The sequence below is a fragment of the Blennius ocellaris genome, assembly GCF_963422515.1.
Source record: "Blennius ocellaris genome assembly, chromosome: 12".
Lineage (NCBI taxonomy): Eukaryota > Metazoa > Chordata > Actinopteri > Blenniiformes > Blenniidae > Blennius > Blennius ocellaris.
This window is the reverse complement of record NC_137661.1, coordinates 9,418,055-9,436,828: the sequence shown is the minus strand read 5'-3', so window position 1 is coordinate 9,436,828 and position 18,774 is coordinate 9,418,055. Positions and strand designations below refer to the sequence as shown.

Genomic DNA, 18,774 nt, shown 5'->3' with positions numbered 1-18,774 from the left:
CCCACCATCAGTAACTGTGTTATTTTATATTCTATATTTTATGCGTTTGATAAAACGGATAGGTCAGTCAAAATGAATAGCAGCAGGATCTAACAACAGTCATGTCCGCACTGCTGGTCCAATTAAATCGATTTATCATTAGTGACATTACTGTTTGGGAGAAACAGCTGAATGCAAAAAACCCAGAGGAACACATTGTTACCTTCAGGGGCTGTAAATTCCCTGTTTAATGCATGCAAAACCCATGTTAAAAGAGTTTTCGTTTCGTTTGAAAAACAGTGTTTGATTTGTTGCCTTTAGTCATTGCTTGTTTATTGCCTTGTGATCTTGTCATTTGCAGTTTTATTTATATACTTTTCCCATGCTGCTAAATGTTTCCTTGTGACTTTTTATTTGCACTAATTGCTGTCGGTGGAGTTTTTGCATTTCTTCTGGGACACTACAAGGAAATTATGAATGAATAAAGTCATAAAGTGGTCTGAGCTGACTGCATTATGCAGCCTGATTGGCTGTCTGCATTGGGGACCACTGTACGAGCTGCATGATATTCTTGAGATGTATTCTGTGCAATCCATTCCCACCAAACACCCGATGTGATTTCGATGTTTTTTGGGCTAAATCTGGTCGGTCCGTCATTAGTCTCTCGACTTAGCCCAAATATGGTCATGGAAGTTTGGTTGTTTTTGGACTGTCCAATGTGGTCCACATTTTACCTAAAATTTTAAATGACTATAGTTGACCTAAATTTAGACCACATTGGGCGGTCCAATAGCAATCCAACTTCAATAGACCATGTAAGACATGTTGAGTGTTTGGTGAGTCATAAGCACGCGAAGGTTAATGCAGACTTCACAATGTCTGAGTTCAGGCCATTCTTTGCTTTGGTCGCAAGGCATTGAACTATTGAAGCCACAGTGAATCTCCACACTTCAATAACTTCTGATCTTGTGAATACAACTATGTACATAAATCAATGTATTGGCACTTTTTTTTGTTAATTGTCTCATTCAGAGTCAAGGTTTAAAATCTACAGCATGAAGACTGATGATTAGCAAAATTGGATGATTTATAAATGGAACTGATGATGATAAATATTTGCCTTTGTCTTTATTTTGTTAGGTGTCCAACACCCAGATCTTCCAGATTCAGTTCCACACTGGCTTCATTGCTCAAGGAACCACCATGCTAAAATTTAACAAGTAAGGAAAGTCAGATGCATCTTTATTGGGAAGTATATCGATAAAAATATAAGGAAGTTTGTATTTTCCATATTCACACTGTGTTTGTCTTTTTAAAGAACACATTTGAATTTTTTTTCCACTCTCAGGCCCGAGCTCGATGCATGTGACTCTCCTGAGAAGTATCCTCAGCTGTTTCATGTGATACTGGACGTGGAGGTAGAAGGGATGGATAAGCAGAAAGACCTGACACCACCGTGGGAGCAGTTTCCATGTAAAGATCTGAGTCCCAACGTGCTCTTCTCCTGCCACCAGGAACACCAAGATGCACTGGCTATTGCTGGTAATATGGGACGGGCTAAATTGGGCAAATGCTGTCTTTTAACTCTATAGAAACTGTACACCTTGGTATGAAAAACCAAAAACACAAATGGGATCTATTACTGACAGTCATCAATTTCAAAAGGTCTGATAAGAGCAATGCATTTTCAATAAGGAACAATATTAGTGTTTGACATGTTTCATGTTCATAGGTGTTTACATGTTTTTTATACACACTAAAATATGAACACATAATTATTGCAGATCAACATAATCCGACAATAATAGTTTCATGTGAAATGTTAAAAGGCCAAGTTCAAGGCTGCACATAAAACAAGTATCACTGCCAAAGGATTTCACTATATAAGAAAATAAAAATGCATAATTAACACTAACAGACCGACTGCTTGCACTCACATTTTGTTATATTTTATTGGCATGAATTGGCAAGATGGAATACATAACTAAACATCAGCATAGATGCACATGATAGCATGCAGAATAGCTCAGAGTACAACACAAAAAAACCCTAACTTCATTCATTTTTGTCCCTGCAAGATGAGATGGAGGGCTTGGATCTGGAGGGTAAGAAACCTTATAGATGATCAGACCTGACAGCAGATAAAAAGTGACTATAATTAACTGGTTGGGTTCGTTCAATTCAGTCAGACACTAAATGTGGATGTGCTTATTTTATTAGAATTTTGATAAATATATTGTCTGTTTTTTTTGTTTTATGGTAGGCTAATTAAATCTTTTTTACAGAAACAGTTTGTGAACTGGAGTGATTGAATTGAACGTGAACCGAGCCTGGTTATGCAGTGATAAATAATTTAGGAAGTGCTTCCCCCGCCTCCGACATAGATACAAACCCTTTGAACATCTGATAAAATCCCGTCCCTTGAAACATCAGTCTCGATGAATGTTTTTAGACTTTAGAGAGTTTACAGAGTTTAGAGAACGTGGCAAAAACACACAATCTCAATAAAATTGGCAAAAAGACCAAACGGCAAAGATATCAAGGAAAACTTGCTCTCAAGAACTCAGGTTTAATTCTATATTGTCCATGCAATCCTTATATAAAATCACATTTAATTATTGAGACCCTTGCACATATCAAATAATCACATTTTAGATGTTTCTTCTGATTAGAGAAAAGCAGCGACCCTGCAGAAGAATTCTGCAGGTGTAAGTATTACTAGAGTATTGGTGTTATAAGTAGTGATGCCACATGTAGTTTCATGTTATTATATAGCTTCATCTTATCCCCGTGCCCGCCCTCTGTTCCTGGTTTCCCTCTCTCTATTGAATGCCCTGAGTCTACTATATAACATCCCTCGCTTGCTGATTTGTCCAGTTTTGTGCTTCTGTCCTTAAATAGTCTCCTTTTTTTTTTGGCGTCTTACATTTTATTTCTCTCTCATCCTTTGTAGAGCCAAGCCGGCCCCAGGGAGGCCCGGACGGTCGGGGCCACGGCGAGGAGAGCGAACCCTCTGACGATGAAATGCTCTCCTTGTCCAGTCAGCGAAGCAGCACCAGTACGGCCCCGGCGAAACCAGAACCTCCAGCCCCGGCAGCTGCCGCCTCTGCACAGGCTGAGGAGGTGGATCTTCTTGGCTTGGACGCTGAGATCAAACACCCGTGCTCCTCGTCTCAGCCCACAACTGCAGCTGCAGCAGCAGCCACTGACCTCCTCGGGGACCTATTCGGAGCCCCCCCTCAGCCAAACAGTGGGGCTTCATCTGCTCAGTCCACACCACATAAAGTAGCCCCGAACACTGCCTCGCCATGCCCCTCCCCTGCTCCATCAGGTGAGGAAACAAAAAGTCACATTTAGTCCATTGCTAATCATCTGGGTGGAATAGCTCCGTTTTGTCCCCATTTGACACATCTACTGAATTAATCTTTTGATGAGAAGGCTCTGATGTGTAAATCTATATCAACAACACAATTATACAATAAACAAGGGTTTTTATTTTTATTTTGGCAATCCTCTCAGCATTCGATCCCTTTGGGACGGCTCCCATGCCTAAGCCTCAGGACATGATGGGTTCATTCCTCGGACCAGGTAATGTGGGACAACCAGACCCTTTCCTGCATGCTGCTCGCTCTCCATCGCCCACCCTGCAGCCCACAGGTTTTGGTAAGGCATGTTCCTGCTGCTCTGCCGCACATTGCACACATTAGCATCTTGCTGGATTTCTCAAAAGTATTTCAACAATCTGAGTAAGTCAGGCTGTGTTTTATATTTGTAAGTGTCCCTGACCACATGAAACACTCTGTGACTTTGTGCATGTGCATTTTTGTTCAAACTGGCATCTCAACCTCGCTTTCTTTTCAGAGATTCAGCGATTTATTTCTATTTTTCATATCTCTGTCTTGGATGGGTTTGACCAATAACTTCTTTGCACAATATCTTTTATAAAATTACCTTTTTTTTCTGCTTTGCTTTTGTGAAGTTTGCTTTGCAATGAATGACTTTGCATGATTTATATTACGCATTTGCCGCCGAGCGCTTTACCTCTGCATTGCCCTTGCACAGTTCCCATTCATTCCCAGAAAATAATATTTTCTTAAGCTGCAGTCAGTATTTTGACTAAAAAAGAAATACTTCACTGTTAAATTCATGCTTGTTCTCAGATTTTTTTACAGTTGCATTGTGTGCAAGACTATTTATCTGTAGTCATTCAAGTTAGAATTATTGGCTGATAATCAGTGTTCAGTAGCATGGGTGTTCAGAGCTCAGTGTGATTGATCGTTCTCAAGAAGTGGCTTTTATGCACATTTTTTTTAATGCCTTGCAATATTACATTTACCGTCAAAACTCACAATTAGGTTTAGCAGCCTCCTCATAAGTGCTCTCCTGAATCTGTCTTTTTTTATTCGTCCGTGAGGACACATTTGAAACCTCCATGACATTTCCACTGTGCTCAATATATGACTGACCAGGTCGGAGTTCCCCCGGCCCGCCCAGCACCCCAACCGTCAACATTCAGCAGCAAAATGCCATGGGAGGCTGGGACTGGAACAGATCTGCTGCCACAAGTACAGCAGGTACTCACAGCCACACACATATAAATCTATACATCCGTCTTCTATGCCACTATATCTAGTGTTGAATGTGGCTGAAGCTAATCCAAACTGACTATGTGTGAAAGTAAGGTCCCCATTTCTTTGCTTTATTTGGATTGACAGTTATAAGCAATCTAAACTAATCAATTAGTGTCAACCACATGTATTTGCGCCATTGGTGGAGAAACTACTTGCATGCAAAGGAAGAACGTGCAAACTCCACACAGTAAGGCCCCCAAGCCCAGACTTGAACCAGGCTCACACCACCGCGTTGCTCCATGGGCATACAGTCAAAACACAGTACTTTCTTTGGTTTCTTCAGGAGCCGGCTTTGGTATGGGCAGCCGGTCAGCCACCACCAGTCCGACTGGCTCAGTCCACAGCACCCCCACCCATCAAACAAAGCCAAGCAGTCTGGATCCATTTGCTGACATCGGAAACCTCGGGGGAAGCCTTGGAGGTAAACCAATGGATAGTTCAAGTCAATTGCATTCACTGGCAAATTGTACGCCATAACTTTTGATCACACTTTTTCCGAAGGTTCCGGCTTCTCCAGCAAGCCCACCACACCGACGGGAACGACACCATCCTTCCCTCCAATGGGTTCCCCATCGCGACCACCTCCATCTCCCCAGCACGCAGGAGCATGGCAGTCCCATACAGGAGCTGGTTTTCCCTCGTGGCAGCCTGGAGCGGGAGGCGGAGGAGGGTGGCAGGCCCAAGGACAGGGTCCCCCGCCACAGCCAAAGCCCAGCCCCAGCCACACCCCCATGCCCCACACATCGCCCCAGAATCGACCCAACTACAACGTCAGCTTCTCTGCAATGGGCGGAGGCTCGCCCAGTGCCGGAAGCAAAGGACCGGCTGGAGTGGGTAAGTACTAAATGTGTTGACAGACAGTAGAACTTTTGTAAGGGCTCATTCAGTCAACTGTAACCGTATTGGAGCTGAAATGACCTCATTCTGAAATGATCCGGCAACATTCTGGCCTTGTGGTGCTAAATGTTTTTGTGGGCGTGTGTGTGTGTGTGTGTGTGTGTGTGTGTGTGTGTGTGTGTGTGTGTGTGTGTGTGTGTGTGTGTGTGTGTGTGTGTGTGTGTGTGTGTGTGTGTGTGTGTGTGTGTGTGTGGTTCCACAGTTCATGCAGAGGTGTCTGCATGAACACACTCTTTGGGTTAGTTCCTGTCTATTTCCTAATTTAGAAAAATAGATACTGTAACTAAATCAACCATCCATCCCCATATTCAATCTACCATGTGTATCTGTACTTCCATCGATTTAAATAGTTTATATTCCAAGTTAGAAATTATGCTTAAAACATGTTTATTGTATGACATTTGTAATATTGTTATTGCATGACCTTCTTTTTGAAACCCCTCCAGCCCTGTTGTGGTGTTTTTTGTGGTTCTTAATATGTTTGCCCAACGACATGGCACAGTAATGTAATGAGAATGAAAATAATACTCAGTATTGTCATTAGAGTCAAAACCGATTTGACAAAACACACCTAAAGTGCAACAAACTCAACAAGATAGCAGAACAGCAAACTATAGTGACGTTAGACCAGACAGTAGAATGAGATAGTGAAAATGAAATACTCGTGAGAAGTTAAAGTTTGTTTTCTATGATCGTGTTTCAATTGTCTTCTTGCAGGTTCAAAGCCCAAAGCCTCACATGCCAACTTTGACGATCTGCTGTCCGGGCAAGGCTTTGCAGGGGCCAAAGACAAGAAAGGACCTAGGACGATAGCAGAGATGAGGAAAGAGGAGATGGCCAAAGAGATGGACCCTGAGAAAATCAAGGCAAGACTGAGGGATTTCTTTTTTTAAATTTCCTAACCAACAGAAAATATACGTATGTATTCTGTTGATCTTATTTACGGTGTGTGAGAAAGATCATTTCCCATGACATTTGTTTTCTAACATTTCAGTGAGCTCATATGTTTATCCAGTGTGGTTTTGTGCCCAAAAGCTTTTGGCTGTAAAACATTTCCTGTTTATTCTGGAATTAATGAAGTGACCAACGTAGGTCTCCCATGACCAAATTTGGACTTATCTAATCACACCTTGAAAGCCTTTTTATGAGAGCAATGAAAGTACCAATGCTTATTGTATGCTAAGGTTTGTTTCAAATCTGATCCACACAAAATACTGGTTCTCCATTTCTGCTCCCACCTCCACCCCAGATTCTGGACTGGATCGAGGGGAAGGAGCGTAACATCCGTGCCCTGCTGTCCACCATGCACACTGTGCTTTGGGAGGGGGAGACACGCTGGAAACCCGTGGGCATGGCGGACCTGGTGACTCCAGAACAGGTTAAAAAGGTCTACCGCAAAGCAGTCCTGGTTGTCCATCCAGATAAGGTAAGACAGATGATTCATAGTGAAATTAGAAGTAAAAGAAGTGAAAGCCCATTTTTCCACATGTAAGCATACAACACTGTGGCGGTACAACCTAAAACAATGAACCGTAAAAGAAATAACGTCAGAAAATGAATCAGTGTTATGATGTAAATATACATTTTAATTAAAGCCTGGTTACTAAACCTAAAGACTAAATCAAAAAATACATAGTATATACATTATCAATACTTTTGTGTCATATACTAAAACAAAAAAGGAAAGGCTTTTCTCAAGATCATTCAAATGTAATTATTTTTTGTTTTGTTTTGCATGTGGAAAGCTGACTAAGGGAGGACTCAACATACCCAGACCACAAGCATATATAAATCTACAATAAAATGTTTGTTTTTTCCCCCCATATAAAACAGTTTTCAATCTTTTTGGCCCTAATTAGTCCTGCAGTTTTGACTTTAAATGTGTGTTCACGTGTATTTGGTCTCATTTAAATGAACTCTGGCACATTAGAGGAAGGATAAACACTGTTGCCATATAATAGTAGGCATCAGACGATAGTAGAGTGGCTTTACAAATGCATGTGGTTTTATTTTTTTCCAACTGATTTAAGTCTAAAGGAAATACAAACCAAGGCTCTCTAACAGGACTGAGGTCATTGAAGTTTTGGTCGCAGATCTGAAAATCCATCATGCATTGATTTGCTTTAATCCCAGAACACAGTATCTTTGGGGAAGTTGTTTATCTCATCACTATAGCATATGTCACACAGGCTGTTCAACAACTGCCTTGTTTAACTTTTGATCAAATGTTTAAAATGTTACTGTATATGCAATATTAACGATCAATAACCATGACACTAATGTTGACTTCGCCTCGGAGATAAAGAAGTTATATTTGAGGCATATTACACAAAAGAATTTACACAAAATACATTTTGAGGTTGTTTTTTTTTTTATTTGAGCATGAGTTCTATATTGTAGCTGCAGAGTTTTTAACGTCAGATCAAGCATTCTTGCCAGAGGCAAACATCTGCCTCGCTAATCTGGATTTTCCAAAAGTGCAGCATGTCTCGAATGACTTGTTAGCTAAGCTGCTCTCTGCGTGTGTGTTTTCTCTTCGCTTCACAGGCAACGGGACAACCATATGAACAATATGCCAAGATGATTTTCATGGAACTAAACGATGCCTGGTCAGAATTTGAAAGCCAAGGACAAAAAGCTCTCTACTGAGTAAAGAGTGAGAGGATGCGAGGGAGGAGAGGATATCCCCACTCATCCTGAAAGTGTTACAACCTCCGGTCATCAAACTACAGCCACACCCAACATCATCTGCCTTTATACCTGTACTTAGAACCTCGATCATGGCAAAGACTACTGTACATAACAGACCCTTGTGCCCAGACTGACAGTGTAACTGAGAAAATGGCTCCCTGTAGCTCCAATGTACCTACTGTATGAATGTGCTGCAGAACTGTCTTTCCTCTTGAGACTCCTTAACCTCCGATCCAACCCGCCAACCAAGCCAAGCCGTTCGTATGTCTAGAAGTGAGAAGAAACACAATGGCGGATTAAGCTGAGCAAGCATTTCACAGACTGCTCTGTAGACGTTCAGATAGTCTGTAAGGCACAAAAAGCATTTAATAGCATTCAAGCCATTTGGAATTTTTGCTTTGTACTATGAATCAAAATTTGATCTTTGACCTGTACTCTCATCTCAGCTCCATATTTTGTCTCATCCATTTCAATGTGACCCCTAATAAGAAATTCATCATCAAGCGACATTAGGTTGCTGTACGTTCAAGTGAAATTGAGTTGAAATCAAGCATGATTCATTCCTAAATAGGTTTGTAGGTACAAAATACCATTTATCTAATCTCGGTGTTGTGAAAGTGAAAATAAAAGCCAAGTGCAATTGGTGGTTTTGACCAATACTTACATTACACATGTCCTTTGAGCTCCATTAGCAACAAAATATTGTCTGCTTAGTGGAGTAGAATCAAAAATTGTTTGATTTTAAAAATGGGTTTTTACAGGGCAGAAAAAAAAATACTTGTAAAAACTATTTATTTCCTGACACAAAATTCAGATGGTGGAAACAAGACGCTGAAACAAAATGATGTTATGTAGAAGAGTTGCTCAAAGTGTGTGATATAATCGTGTTTCCATGTTTGCCGGGAACGAAGGATTGTCTACTTAAAGATTAGCACATGTGCAGGTTCTTACATGCAGCACCTTAAGGCCTCACACATAGTGATTTATTTTTTTTCTCCCAAAGGGAGATCTGTGATAGCACAAACCCGATGATGTGCAGCTTTGAAAGACATCCATGTTCTTTTTTTAACATTTTTATTTATTCATTCATTTTGTCCATCTTCAAACCTGCTGTAAGTAGCTTTGCCTAAGTTGCAGATGTCAAAACTCGGGGGCTGATTTGTTTAATGCATTGACTTAAGTGTGCATAAATTGCAATATTTCTTCTCCAAATTGCATAAATGACTTTAATGTACCCAATCACAACCTCCAAACGATGCAATAAGAATTGGGATGATTCGCTCCGTGTGCATCATAACTGTATTGTCATGTCGTATATAAACCTTTCAGATCTTGCTGATGCTATTCACATCCTCGACCGTGGATAAATTTGATTTTGGACATATGCACAATGTTTTACATGGCGATTGCTTGATTGTTTAATGTTATGAGAAATGTTCATTCCTGCACTAATACTTTTATTTCTAATCAAAATAAAGGTTTTGGACATGTAATACAGACATCATATCAGCAGCAACGTACAGTACACCTGTTTGTTATAGGTGAAATGCAACCTCACACATGTGAACTAAAATCTTCCTCCATATACTTTTATTTATATGCTGACAAATGTGATTGCCTTTTGTTCGTATGGTCTCTTACACTGGGTGTGATCTGTGAAGACAAAAGATGTTGGAATGTTTCAGACAACAATTAATTTAGAAGATAATCTTGATTTGAACCAAATGTCAAAAATGAAAAGTTATGACAAGAAACGCTAATAAGACTAATCATAATTCTAAAAATGTCCATAATATAAAATCATAAACTCAACATTAAAAAGTCCAGCTTTCAACCAGATTCATTACTTTGTGATCAAACCAATCACTGGGTAAGAGTGTAAGTTTACAACTTGTGTTACTTTTCAAAAAAGCTTCAATTAGATTTGAGATAGTTTTGTTTTGTTTGTTTTGTCAAGGCTGATGGGAAAATATCAATAACCACAGAGATAAATATAAATATCAATGTGAATAGAAATATGGATATAACTAAATACATTGGAGATTAAAGCCCTCCAGGACTTTTCATGAGGACAACTTGCACCTTGGTTTACTATAGAGTGTTGATTCAACTAGGAACTTAGAAAGTTACCTATTGAGAAAGTTCTACTTCTAAGTTGGAAGAGTTGTCATGACAAGTAGAGAATAATCTGCAAAAACATTTTTGAATTCATATCACATGACACCATTATCATTATCATCTTCCACAAGGCAGGATGAAGCAGAAAGAAAACTAATCCAAAAAAGTTACTCATGGCCACAGGGTTTCTGCTGCACACATCAGAAATGTATATAACTCTACCGTTTACATCAAGTTGCTTCTTGGAATTCTGAAAAATTCCCTACTTTCCCATTGAGAAGTTCCAGTTTGACAGGTTTACACATGTTTTTCTTCCACTCAACTTTCTTCCCAATCAGTTATATGAAAGCACGATATTTGTTGAAAACATGATGAATGTGTTGGGAAAATAAAAACTTGTTTAAATAATACGAGGATAAAACTAAAGTAATTCTTAATATATGCAACCAGCAGACAAATCTGATTTTCCAAACTTTAGTTTTGAAACCTGTCACCACACATAGATTGAGAGGAATATTTGCCTTCACATGATCTTTATTGTTTCTCTACTTCTGCTTTTCTTTGATTTAACCAGTGAGGTGAAGAGTACTGGATGGTATTTGCACATTTGATATCATACTGTTTTCATTTTCATTTTTTTTTTTTTTTTACATTGTTGGTTCTGGTGTTTCCAGTTTTTCCGTCTACATTAAGGATGTTGACTGAATTCTGGTCCGAGTATGAAAGGAGTGTGACTTCTGCTTTTAAAGCTCTGTTCCTTCAACATGTTTCGGACTCATAATGGATCACAAGAAGGGAGGAACTATGTGTTGTGACTGATACTGGGTGCCTGAACAAGACACTGGACCTCAGTCGGAGAATGCTGGACTTGGATCTTGAAGCTACCGATTTCTTTGGTGACTCACCAGATATGAGATGTGTGTAGTCTGTGTTCAAGCTCTACTTACACTGACGACCTCCATGTGAAATAACCCTCATAAGCATCTTTGCTGACTGAATCTGCAATCTTACGGGCTTTGTTATGAATCCAACCTCTATATTGTAGTCAATGGATGTGTGTTGTTTGAAGTTGTGGTATGTATGGAAGTGATCAAACAAAGAGTACTGTATGTTATGTTGTGTTTGCCTGTCTGCTGTTCAAGTATTACTAAATTGTGTAAAAATACTGTTCATGTGTTCCTTTTCACTTCTGTTCAACTTCGCAAGGTGTATATAGTGATCAGGTGCAGTGCACAGAAATAAACAGTAAAGAGGAAACAGAGGAGCTGAGCAGCATTCCTCAGGCTTTTATGTTTCTCTTATTGAACACTAGAGAGCAGCAAGAACACATAAACACACAGGTCAACGTTATCGAATCATTTCATCACTGCATCAATCTGAAATTACAGCATTGGAACAAAAGGCCTTCCTCGAGGGAAATAAGTCTACAAAATGTAAAATTAGAACATCAGCGAAGTCCCCACTGAGACTTTTATATGACATCTATGTGCTGAAAAGTTTTTGTTCCTGTCATGTCTTCCAGGGCGACCTCACTCATCCACCAGTGATGACCTCCCACCACAATGCTCACTGCAGTACGACTCGGTGAAGGCGTCACAGTGGAAAGATGATATGTAACTGTTGTACTCATTAACTTGGGAAAGACGATTTCTTTTGGGGATCAGGTCTTCAGTATTCAGTCCACTGCAGTGATCTCTATAGGGACCACATTAGTGATTTGAATTCATATACATCACCGACTTTGCTTCATTTTTCAAACTCTCAAATGTGAAACTTGATTATTTGATTTTTTTTTTAAAGGATTTAGTGAAAGGGTTTGATTATGAGCAGAGGCCTGTTTCAGAAGCCGCGGACCTTCTCTCAAAGGCTTTATTTCTCTTTTACAAGGTGGCGCCACACTGTCTTGAAGGTGTGACTGAGGTTGTTTGTGTTTGTCTTGGCCCTAGATTGGATTGGATTGGTGGCCGATCCAGCCTTTCCTCTGCCCTCCATCCAGAGGGAAGACGCTCCAGCTTCTCTAACTGATAAAGCAGAATATCAGTGGATGGGTGCTACCTGACTTGTCGTTTGAAACAAACAAAAACAAAAAAAATCTGTAAATACATATAACATATTTCTGTCATCTTGTCATGTTGCACATTTTCCTTTGTCAGTCGTGGCAATAATGACACTAAAAAAATGAGAAAATTAAACAACAGGAAGGGTTCAACACTTTTTTAAATGAAACTCTGCTGCTGCTTCTTTCTTATCTTTTCACAAGCGGCCTCTCATTGGTTGAAACGTTTTCTCTTGGGAATTAGATTCGGGGGAAACGAGCAGAAAATTTAGGATAATTGGAAATAAGCCTCAAAATGATGATTCATTGCAAAACAACGTTGGAGTCTTCAGTTTTTCCTTCCTGCAGCTCCCTCTGCTGACGCATCTCCTGAAAGATTTGGTGCTGATGGTTTAGCAAAGCAAAGCCTTATGATTTATTGCTGGTGGGATCTTGTGCCATTAGACACGAAACTCATATCGATTTGTTCACAGGAGTGTGAGATAAACATTTCTGAGAGGACATGCAAACACAAAGAATTCAGGTAATCAATTATAGTAGATTTTACGTTTGAGAAAAAAAGTTATTGATGCTACGACAACGAAAACATTTAATATGTGACGAGTTGGTTCAGTGTTTCACATGTGCAGCGGCTTCCAAGCAGATGTCAATATGTGTTTTTCACCTTTTATATAGAAAATGAACACAGTATGTTCAGTTTTGTTTTGTTCTTTTAAGGAAATGTTGGTTTTACAATAATTGCGTGACCTTGCGTGAGCACAGAGCGGTGTTCATCCAAACAATAGGCTCCTTTATTTCCATGGAAATCCCTCAAATAGCCACTGTGAAACACGTCAAGGTGAATGACGAGTGGAAACACAAACACTGGGCCTCCACTACTACCAGAACGGTAGTAATTACAAAAGTCAACTCTGTCGGTGACAAGAAGCCAACTAGAATCACTTCTGGAAACTGGACTGATATGTTCTTTGGAAAGACTTCATCTGCAATGTTGTGTCTCATGCAGCCGATTATTTCAGGATGTATTGATTCAAACAAAAATATGACATATTGTACCTCTAAAGTTAATTTAAACCATATGTTGTCACCCATTAGAGGAAAATCCTAACCAGGAGGCATCATGTGGAAACCATTGCAAAGAGAGTATTCTGAGAATCATGGCTGTTTTTCTCACATGTGAAAGTAATTGGATTGTTTTGCTTCCAACTGGAAAAAAGCAGGTTATTATATTGGGTGAATAAATGTACTGTTTATCTTTATTTGGCATTTGATTAGCTATCCTTTTGGCAAAACCTTGATCTTGTAAACAGTATGTCAGGGGTCTGTGATCCTGGGCTCTGGGTTTGCACTTGTGCATTTATGACTGATACGGTATTTATGCAGGGATGTGATTTTTACTTTTAATTCGTCACTTCTTTTTACGTGATGGTTGAACCCTGTCTTCACATCCTCCTGCATGCATGCAGCTGACCTTAAATGTGTCCTTTGTAAATAAATGTTTGGTCTGCAGTGTTCACTTTGCCAATTTGTCTCTCATTTTACCCAAAGTTCAAGAGTCTCGTTCCCGGGTTTGTACTACCTTCTAAAGGTTTACTGCCTCTGACCTCGCCTATTTCTTACCACCCTGGTGGATTTGTCTCATCTGAACCTGTCTGATTGGACTGACTTCCTGTTGCTGGACTCTGCCTTAATGATTTTGAAATAAACTGTCAACCTTTCATCGTGTCTGAGTTGCGTGCTTCAGTTCCCCGATCAGAACCAAGTCAGAAAAATTGCATTTACTGCTGTGTATATGGATAACCGATAAATCCCTTTTGTGTATAAATAATCATCTTTCAAACATTGAAACAGGTATGAACTGTCCAGTCTGACATATTTCAGCTTTTATGTCAAAGAAAACAAAGCATTTGATACGTGGCTGTGTGGCTCGATGGACCTTTGTTAATCGTGCTTTGTATGAAAGCAAAACAAACCTGGAGAGCTTGTATTGTTTTGTTTTTCACGACTGTTGCTCTAAATATAATGCTGTAAGCATGAAGCACAGGTATCAGGTGTCCATGAAAGCTATAAGTCCTCCTGTAATCTCAGGCTGCAGCATCCTTCAGACACCACTTCTAAAACCAGCTGTACCTGCAACCACGGAGCTGCAGTCACACCTCCTCAATGCATGAAAGGATTCTGTTTCAACAAGAAGAACATGTGCAGAATGAACTGCTGCTACAGTAAAGTCTGCTGATTTCCAGAGTAATGAAAGCATCTGCTGTGATGTTATGATCAAATGGTCTCAAACAGTTGGGCTGACTAAAATAAAATAAATAAATGCTTGGCTGCTTGGCTGTCAGATCTTAAGGAATAATCAGTAGACTCACTACATGTTAACTAACTTAAAAGAGGTCCAGCATAAACAAAGGAAAAGACTGTGAAATCAGTGAATACTATCTTGTTTTATTAGTTTGCTTAATGCTCTGGTTATTATCCTTTTGAGATAGTGAAAATATTATTTTTGAAATAAATTTTTCAGTTTGTAAATAATTAAATGATCACCGAATAGGCAGAGTATGGTTAAAAATGCAGCTTTGACTGGGAATGTCAGTTTTATGTCATATCAAAATACTGAAGAATATCAGAAATACTGATAACGTGTTTCTTTGAATGACCTTACAATAGTGTCACGCTGACCTTTAAGATTGTCGACAGTGAACAAACTTTCTCTGCAACTGTTTGAATAAAGAGCTGACGGGCTTTGTTAAGCCCTCGGGTTTCATTACGACAGCTTTACGGTTCCCTCTTGACTTTCTTGATCATAAATGATAAACTAAACAGGCGCTGACTTTTTAGAAGCATTATGCAACTTGTACTGTCTGATATATGTGCATGAATAGATTAGTGTTGTCTGTGAGCTGAGAAACTGTTGGTGCAGGTGTCCAGATTTCACACAGGAAACAGAAACAGAACATTGGATGTGTTTCAATAGTCCTTTCGGCAGTTTGGCACCGAAGAGCGGAAGTCCTTTATGTCTGACATCAATAGCATGGTACTGATTAAGCACAGATAAAGGAAATCCTCATCTTATGTGCAAGCATTTCACTTCAAGGCTTTTTTTTCAGTGGTTCTCTACATCCTGATTCACAAATACATATTTACAGCTTTACCTGTGCAAAACCGGTGTCTGCCGTTTTATTCTGTCACCTCAGTTTAAATCTAGAGGCATTAATTGTGATTATAGTGTCCTCACATAACTCAAAATACAAAACAAACAAACACGTTATTTTGAGTATGGATTCAATTTCATGCAAGATACTTTGCAATCCCATATATATACATGCCTGCATGTTTTTTTTTTTTTTCCAAGTATTGGTGGCCCATGGGACTGAAAGGAAAACTACAGACACAACCTTAGTGCCAAAGCAGGACCCTTGCCCCCCTTCCCCCAGCAGCCTCCAACCTCCTGTTGGGTTTCCACCCAACAACACAAACAACTAAACACAGGGGGGCAGGCTTGGCCTCTACGAGAGTACTACAGTCCTTTACACACTTTTTATTTCAGTAATGAATTTAAAATAAAACCTATGCTATTTGGTGTTAACACACACTTTACACAACAACCTAACACAATTTTAAATGGCATAGCATTTTGAAACTCTGTTTAGCTTTCATAGTGACACAAAGGTGGGGATTGTGTGCTTCAGGTGTTGCGGGGTCAGTGTCCCGGCTCCTCTGCTCAGCAGAGTTTTGTTATCTTCCTGGCAGTTTAAAAATAGCATTCCCCTCTTTGGCTCCATCACTTAACAACTCTGTGTTAAATTCAGCTGCAGCTGTGATGGAAAGCGACAATAGAAGCATAATAATAATAATAATAATAACTTTTACAGGTATTTTAAAGTTGTTTTAAAAATATCACAGCTGTTGCTGGGCTTTGTTGTCATTTGCCGCAGCAGGTCGGTTTTTCCGATGTCTGTACTTGTGGCTGGTTTGATGATTGATTTCGGAAACAGCTGCAGCAACGAGCAGTTGGGGATTTTCTGAGGAGAGTGGAAGATGTTTGTCAGTGACTCATCATTATTTCTGCATGTCTGAACTCGTAATACCACTCTGCTAGCCACTAGGGGGCAGTGCAAAAAAACAAACAAAAACAACAACAGAAAAACCCTAAAGCTTTCTCATGAACGTCAGTAACTACATCCTGTAAGGTCTGTTGTGTCTGTTGACATTTATATTGACTTTACATCAAAGATTGTGTTTACAAATTGTTCTTAAGCTAAACACCTCAGAGAAATATGTTGATACTCCTGTGATCAATAAAAAATAATCAATTATGAAGCTTAAAGAAACTTTCTTCTTCGGTTTTATTTTATTTTTTTTTTTTACAGGATACATTTTTGAATCTGTTTATATTCTGTTGCCATCCAACTCTTCACAGTCGCAGGATTGTGTCCCTGAGTTTCTCTTCCCTGGTTAGGATCAGTGGTGGTGGACGCCGTGGCATTGCACCTCAAAGGCAGGTCTTAGCGGGACTGCGTCAGAGGAATTACGGGATCAAATATCACACACACACACACACACACACACACACACACACACACACACACACACACACACACACACACACACACACACACACACACACACACACACACACACACACACACACACACACACACACAAAAAGAAAATCTTTGAGCCTCAAATAGAGGGGAACATTTTTTTGGATGACCACAGACAAAACGTTGGCTTGTCATTCATCTGTTGCGTCTTTCAGTCTTTATGAAATCCTTTTGTGTGCACAGCTACAAGTGCATATCTAGTTCATGTACACAAAAAACAAAAACAAACATGGCTTTTATAAAAAACAGAATCTCTGTGCTACCCATATTCATGCTGCATACACGCCTGCAGATACAGTTTACTGCAAACACAAGCATGGGAGCCTTGGCCCGGGTGTCCTGTTGTGAATAGCTGGTGTGTATTCTGACACGTGTGACAGGAATAGCTGCTCATACCCAGAGACACACTGCTGCACATAAAGCCCTCTGTCTATAGGACTTTGAAAAGAAACTTCAAAATCTCAAGACAACTCTTCCAGAGAGGACAGGGATTAAAGGACACTGTATTCTTCCCATTATTGTTCTGGAGGTGGGCCAGTGTCATACAGCTGGTGAGTAATAGTTGATGTTACAATGTGTACTAAGAACAAAACCTGTGAGATGTGTTGTACGTGCCTACTTACACCTGCAATGAAGACTGAGTCACTGAGTTGTTCTTGTGTGGTTAGGTGACATCTATTTCACTTTATTGTCCTCTTTTGTTGCAATAATACAGCACTTTTCCTCAGTTCTTCCAGCATGCTTTTATTTGATTGTCACTATTTGTTTTGTCATCTTTGGCTTTATCTCTCAACACCAGTGCGGGCCTCAGCCTGTGAGGGGCGTTATGCAAACTCATCGGAGCTTGACCATTAACAATTAATTACAAATGCTGTATTCATTATCAGCTGTGTTAATTGTACTTGTTATACACGTCATTCCTCTTTTGCTAAACATATCAAATTGAAAGCACTATGGTGGTTTAGGCTTATTGAACATGTTCAGGTAAAGTAACTAATACAACACCAGACACGACACTCTGTAAACCAGTCGTCTTGTTTAATGCCTGTTGCTTTGAGAGTCAGCGAAATGGAAACAGAAGTGCAAATGTGCCATGAATAAACAAAAATCCACCACAAAATAAAATTGAGAACTTAAGAGCCATAATATTTTCACACATTGTTGAGTGAAACCCTGATTTGTTTGAACAAAGTAAATAAAATAATAAATAAAACAATTCCAAAGGTTCCAAAGAAATTTTCCAAAATTTTCCAAATATTCCAAAAGTAGTCCACTCAACTGCCTCAAAATTCTCAGAATATTTGCTTTCTAGCTTTTCTGGAGGTAAAATCACCAATGACGTCCTTGTAATCTATCCCTTGGCCAGCTTTGTTATTAATGCTAATATGAGTTATGCCACCCTTTCAACATATTTACATTGTTTACATCCTAAAAGGCATTTGCTCATGGGGGCCCTCAGCTGGTCATTGGGGCTTTATGCACCCGCTTATGTTGCATGTACATCTGGCCAGCTCTCCTCGTCACTCTTCCTCTTCCTCTACAGTTTTGTAGCTTCAGATTCAGTTAATGCATAGTAATAGTAAATAATATTGTGATAGTAACCAGCTCTTCATGCATGCCTGGTGAGGGTTATGGTGATGTTGTTTTACAATGTCTTATCTCTACAGTGTGAAGCAGTCCATCAAAGAGAGGCAGCAGCTTTGCACCTTATTGTGTCTGCAGCATAACAAACAAGTAATGAGCTCAATTAAACTTAAGTTACTATGACTGCATGAGTAATTCCAGAAAGTAATCAATT

At 39.6% G+C, this 18,774-nt stretch overlaps 2 protein-coding genes across 3 annotated transcripts in view; both read left to right on the top strand.

Annotated features, from left to right (window-relative positions):
- dnajc6 (DnaJ (Hsp40) homolog, subfamily C, member 6) overlaps positions 1-10,013 on the top strand; it is a gene marked incomplete at its 5' end in the record, with an annotated part of 31,524 nt that extends 21,511 nt beyond the window's left edge. The window contains 11 exons of the mRNA XM_080506869.1: positions 1,120-1,199; positions 1,328-1,521; positions 2,058-2,084; positions 2,933-3,310; positions 3,499-3,642; positions 4,449-4,553; positions 4,894-5,031; positions 5,112-5,444; positions 6,225-6,373; positions 6,757-6,933; positions 8,055-10,013. Of these exons, the coding sequence (XP_080362995.1) occupies positions 1,120-1,199; positions 1,328-1,521; positions 2,058-2,084; positions 2,933-3,310; positions 3,499-3,642; positions 4,449-4,553; positions 4,894-5,031; positions 5,112-5,444; positions 6,225-6,373; positions 6,757-6,933; positions 8,055-8,156 (1,827 nt within the window). The 3' untranslated portion in view covers positions 8,157-10,013. The remainder of the gene's footprint in view (positions 1-1,119; positions 1,200-1,327; positions 1,522-2,057; positions 2,085-2,932; positions 3,311-3,498; positions 3,643-4,448; positions 4,554-4,893; positions 5,032-5,111; positions 5,445-6,224; positions 6,374-6,756; positions 6,934-8,054) is intronic.
- Positions 10,014-17,455: 7,442 nt separating this feature from the next.
- The window catches only part of lepr (leptin receptor), a 36,455-nt gene continuing 35,136 nt past the window's right edge, over positions 17,456-18,774 (top strand). For both annotated transcript variants that reach the window (XM_080505799.1, XM_080505797.1), the window contains exon 1: positions 17,456-17,527. The gene's annotated coding sequence lies outside the window, so the exon portion shown is untranslated. The remainder of the gene's footprint in view (positions 17,528-18,774) is intronic.